At 35.4% G+C, this 4,480-nt stretch overlaps 1 protein-coding gene across 1 annotated transcript; it reads right to left on the reverse strand.

Moving 5' to 3' along the window:
- Positions 1–8: 8 nt before the first annotated feature.
- Positions 9–4,415, reverse strand: LOC105570765 (the record flags this gene model as incomplete). The annotated part of the gene is made up of 13 exons (XM_012028205.1): positions 3,846–4,415; positions 3,560–3,763; positions 2,986–3,477; positions 2,778–2,882; positions 2,545–2,672; positions 2,380–2,464; positions 2,014–2,164; positions 1,792–1,914; positions 1,440–1,682; positions 1,223–1,398; positions 993–1,145; positions 395–592; positions 9–208 (listed from the first exon to the last, which is right to left on the reverse strand). Coding segments are annotated over exons 1-13 (2,315 nt in total), but the record flags the coding sequence as incomplete, so codon positions are not given.
- Positions 4,416–4,480: the final 65 nt, after the last annotated feature.

Genomic DNA, 4,480 nt, shown 5'->3' on the forward strand with positions numbered 1-4,480 from the left:
TGGCCCACCCTGTATACTGCGTTAGATCAACTTCTTTTACTTCCCTTGTGTCAGAGATCGCAACTTTGGAAGGATCAAGATGGTCAACAGAAGCGTTTTCGATAATACTGTCCAGTATGCATAGAAATTCTTTCTGACCAGATCTTTCTTTGTCAATGTCTACGTTCAACAGCGCTGACAACATTTCTCCTCCTGTAACATTGCTACCCTTGCAAGGTTTAATCAATGAGTATGTAGACATAAGTCGAAATAAATGACCGAACAGAACTGCATCTGGATGGTCATTCGATCCACATACTCCTCGAGCTAAACCGAAAAAACGCTACAAATACTATTAGCTGATTGTGTTCAACTTTAAGAAATTCTATGACGTTGAATTAAACGTTTAACTTACTTCTAGTGCATCTTGATTTAATCGGGAAGTCATCAGGTATTGGTAATTGCATTGAAAAGACAGGAAGTCCATGATTTCTAGTGTCGCCCTCAAAGTGATATTCATTCCTAATGAAGTGTTGTTCGTCAAATATTTGTGACCCATTCTCTTTGCTGTCGATTCCCACTGATTCAAGAACTCGATAAAATGCTTAATATGCTGCAACATATAACTTTTAAAATACACCATACATATTTTATACAATATAACAAATATTCAATTACGTTACCTCACAGTCTTCAGAGTTTGGTTTTAAAGCTCCTCCAGATGTGCGTGACATCATAATTATAATGAGTTTGTTTACACGTTCAATCAATTTTACCGTTGGATCGCAATCAATCAAATCTGGGTGTTTGTTTTGAAAAAGTTTCATTGCACATGACAAATTGTCCGAAAATAACTAAAAAAGAAACGTCAAAGATGAGAAAATGTAATAGTTCCAAGTCATCATGAAAGTTTCTTAATTTGAAATAAATTATTGCAATGTGCGTGTGTGCGTGTGCGTGCGTGCGTACATGCATGCATGCGTGCGTGCGTATGTGTAGTTAAGAAAAATTACTTCAAATGCCATAGGTACATTCATTTTTTGGTAATACTTTGGTTGAAGATGATTAGCTGAGAAGCGATAAGATATTTTCATATTGAATAGGTCGATATGCTCTAGGTCTAATAGTGCTAGCCAATGTTTCTTCTTTACGATACCATCGGGTGTCTAAAAGTAACACAATGGTGAGATGAGATGAGATGATACATGTTATTTTTATAAGTTAACAAGTTTTTTCTTCTTACCCATATCTCGTTACAAGCAACTATACAATTTCTGAAATTTTTTATGAGATGTGGAAAATCAGAACAAAACCACAATCGCCGGTCCGGATCGCATGGATGCTGGCAGCTTATGTTTTCCTCCGTGATTCCGAATTTTGTCCACATTGACCGATTCCACTGTGCACCATCCGTTGTTACTACATCGCAAAAAAACCACTATTTTCTAGAAGTGTGATACATTCCAGTATCAAACAGGTCAGGACATTGCTAGGCGCACACCCCTTGCTTAGAAAGCATGCAAGAGCCTGAACCCATCGACCACGGAATGGCTGATACATAATAACGAGAGCGTGATCTCCAGTTTCATTCTGTTGATGTTCTGGCGTATAATCACCGAGATCGACAAATCCTTCGAATTGACATTTATACCGGTTGAATTTCAATGCTTCACTCAATTTCATTTCGTCGATAAGCAACGATCCTAGAAAATTAGGATTGATAAATAATTAAATATATTATGCGGTCAAATATGATCGTACAGGCTGCACAACTTGTATAATACTCATATAATATATACAATAAAAAAATACCTCTTCTTTCATCAGAATTTAGTTGTTCTGATGTTTTTCTCAAGCATTTGAATATTGACTCGTTAAATCCGTATGCACTTTGTGTCTGCCGTAAGTACTTATGAAGTGTATCGACATGAGGAACTGCAAGTATATCATGTGACCGTATATGGTCGTACAATTTCCTGCTTTTAATCCGCATCAACAGACATTCGTAGATCCACTGCTTTGTATACCGCATACCATATTTAGAGCATGTTGCTGCTTTGAAGCATGTCTTGATAGCTTCTTGTTGCCCGGGAGGCAGTGTTGAAATTCGTTCCTTCAGAACCTCTTCTTGCGTGGCGGTACATTTTATTCGTAGTTTTCTAATCACTTCGTTCAAACAATTTATCTAATATGATGCCAAATCTTATATTATGAATAAGTTTACATATGAAAAGTATACTTGAATTAAATATTTGTTTGAAAGTTCTACCTTGGATATTAGCCTCTTTTTTTTTGTCTCTCCGCCTTCACTGTAAGTTGGTTGCGTCGCTTAGCACATAGCGCTATTTCTATCCTTTTTTGAATGTTTTTCTTTTGGTGAATTTTCTTACGTATTCTCACGCGGCAATGAGCACACCGAAATTTTCCAAAGTATAATTTCCCTGAATCTTTAGGATCAACAAATCCCAGGCATTGTTTGGAGAACCTGCACATAATTCAAGAAGAACAATTCAATGGCGATTTATACAAAAACGAATTATCACAATAAATTATAAAAATATTTACCATTGTCCATTATCTCTTCCTTGGCACAATAGAACAGATTGCAGTACGCTAATATATTTCATAATATCCTCTACAGAATTTAGGACAGTCATTCCCGGCAAATTTATTTCTTTGTTCTCGATGAATGTCTAGATAAAAGAAAGATATAAAATTTGATAGAACAAAACGTTTGTAATATCCTGAACGTTAGTAGCTCATAGTCGTAAACTATAAATATCTAGTAAACGCCTTACTTGGATTCCAATATTCACCAGCAGTACTGAAAATCTACTGTGAACATGATGTAAACTATAGAGTTTTAGTACTGACAGTGAATATCGGAACTCCAGCTTGGGTATCTACCAGAATGTTGAATTTTTACATGTTTTCAGATTAATGTCATGAAAGAAAGACAGAAAAGAGTAAAATATTGCAAGTTATTGTAGAAAAAAATTTTTTTACCTGAATGGTTAAATCAGATTTCACAACGAGACGTTTTGCGGGTTTACCATTCGGTTTCCATATTCCAATGACCACTGAATTAGGAAAAGTCATGCAAGTCCATTTATTTGGTAGGTGTACATTTTTTATATTTTCCAAAATGCTCAACCATTTTTCAGCAACAGCTTGTTTCTTGATTTGTGAAGCATTATTGGTCATCACTGTCGAGGACTCAGTATATGCATCCATTACATGCAGATTTTCAGTATTAGTGTATGTATCCATTATTTGCAGATTTTCAGTATTAGTGTATGCATTCATTACTTGCAGATTTTCAGTATTAGTGTATGCATCCATTACTTGCAGATTTTCAATATTAGTGTATACATCCATTACTTGCAGATTTTCAGTATTTTTCAAAGTGGTCGAATCTGTGGCAGCAACATTTCCTTTCTTGTTTTGTGGAACGATATTGATCACTGAATCGTCAGTAACATTTTCTTTTTCCGAATCCTTTACAAAAAAAGTACAGTATAAAAATCGCACATACTTATAAAAATGTTTAAATTTACTAGGAATCAGATTATGTACATACTGAGGCATCCATTACTTGCAGATTTTCAGTATTAGTGTATGCATCCATTACTTGCAGATTTTCAATATTAGTGTATGCATCTATTACACGCAGATTTTCAGTATTTTTCAAAGTGGTCGAATTAATGGCAGCAACATTCCCTTTCTTTTTTTGTGGAACGATATTAATCACTGAATTGTCAGCAACATTTTCTTTTGCAGAATCCTTTACAAAAAAGTACAGTATGAAAATAGCACATACTTATAAAAAATATTTAAATTTACTAAGAATCAGATTATGTACATACCGAATGATAAAAAGAAGGGACTGCTGTTTTAGCCAAATCTGTTCTTTCTTTATTCATTATGAAATTCGATCCATCATGCAAGGGAATTTTGTATTGGCGCAAAATATCTTTTTCTTGAAAATGCAATTCGCAAATAACTTCTGAATCTTTGAGGGGCCGGTTCAAGGCAGTTTCCCAATGTTTGCGACGTTGTGGATCCTTATCAATTAATTAATTTTAATATATGAGAAACAATTTGAATAGTTAATTCGCCAGCGATTAATTAACAATCAGGTGAATAATCCGACACGACTGGCTACAGGAAAAATCCTTTATTTTCTCACTACGTTTCGGCCATTGGTTTTGGCCCTTTTCAAGTGTACAAATCAGACACGACTGCATGGTTACAGGAAAAATCCTTTATTTTCTCACTACGTTTCGGCCATTGGTTTTGGCCCTTTTCAAGTGTACAAATCAGCGCATGACATGTGGTTAGATGCCATTAGGACCGATTAGACAATGACAAGTCGCTTCTCTCGATGTTCATGGTTGCCGTGTAGGTACAGAACTATTCTGTGTACCTACAGAACTATTCTGTACCTACACGGCAACCATGAACATCGAGAGAAGCGACTTGTCATTGTCTAATCGGTCCT

Source organism: Vollenhovia emeryi, unplaced genomic scaffold, assembly GCF_000949405.1.
Source record: "Vollenhovia emeryi isolate VEMERY1.0 unplaced genomic scaffold, V.emery_V1.0 DF941885.1, whole genome shotgun sequence".
NCBI lineage: Eukaryota > Metazoa > Arthropoda > Insecta > Hymenoptera > Formicidae > Vollenhovia > Vollenhovia emeryi.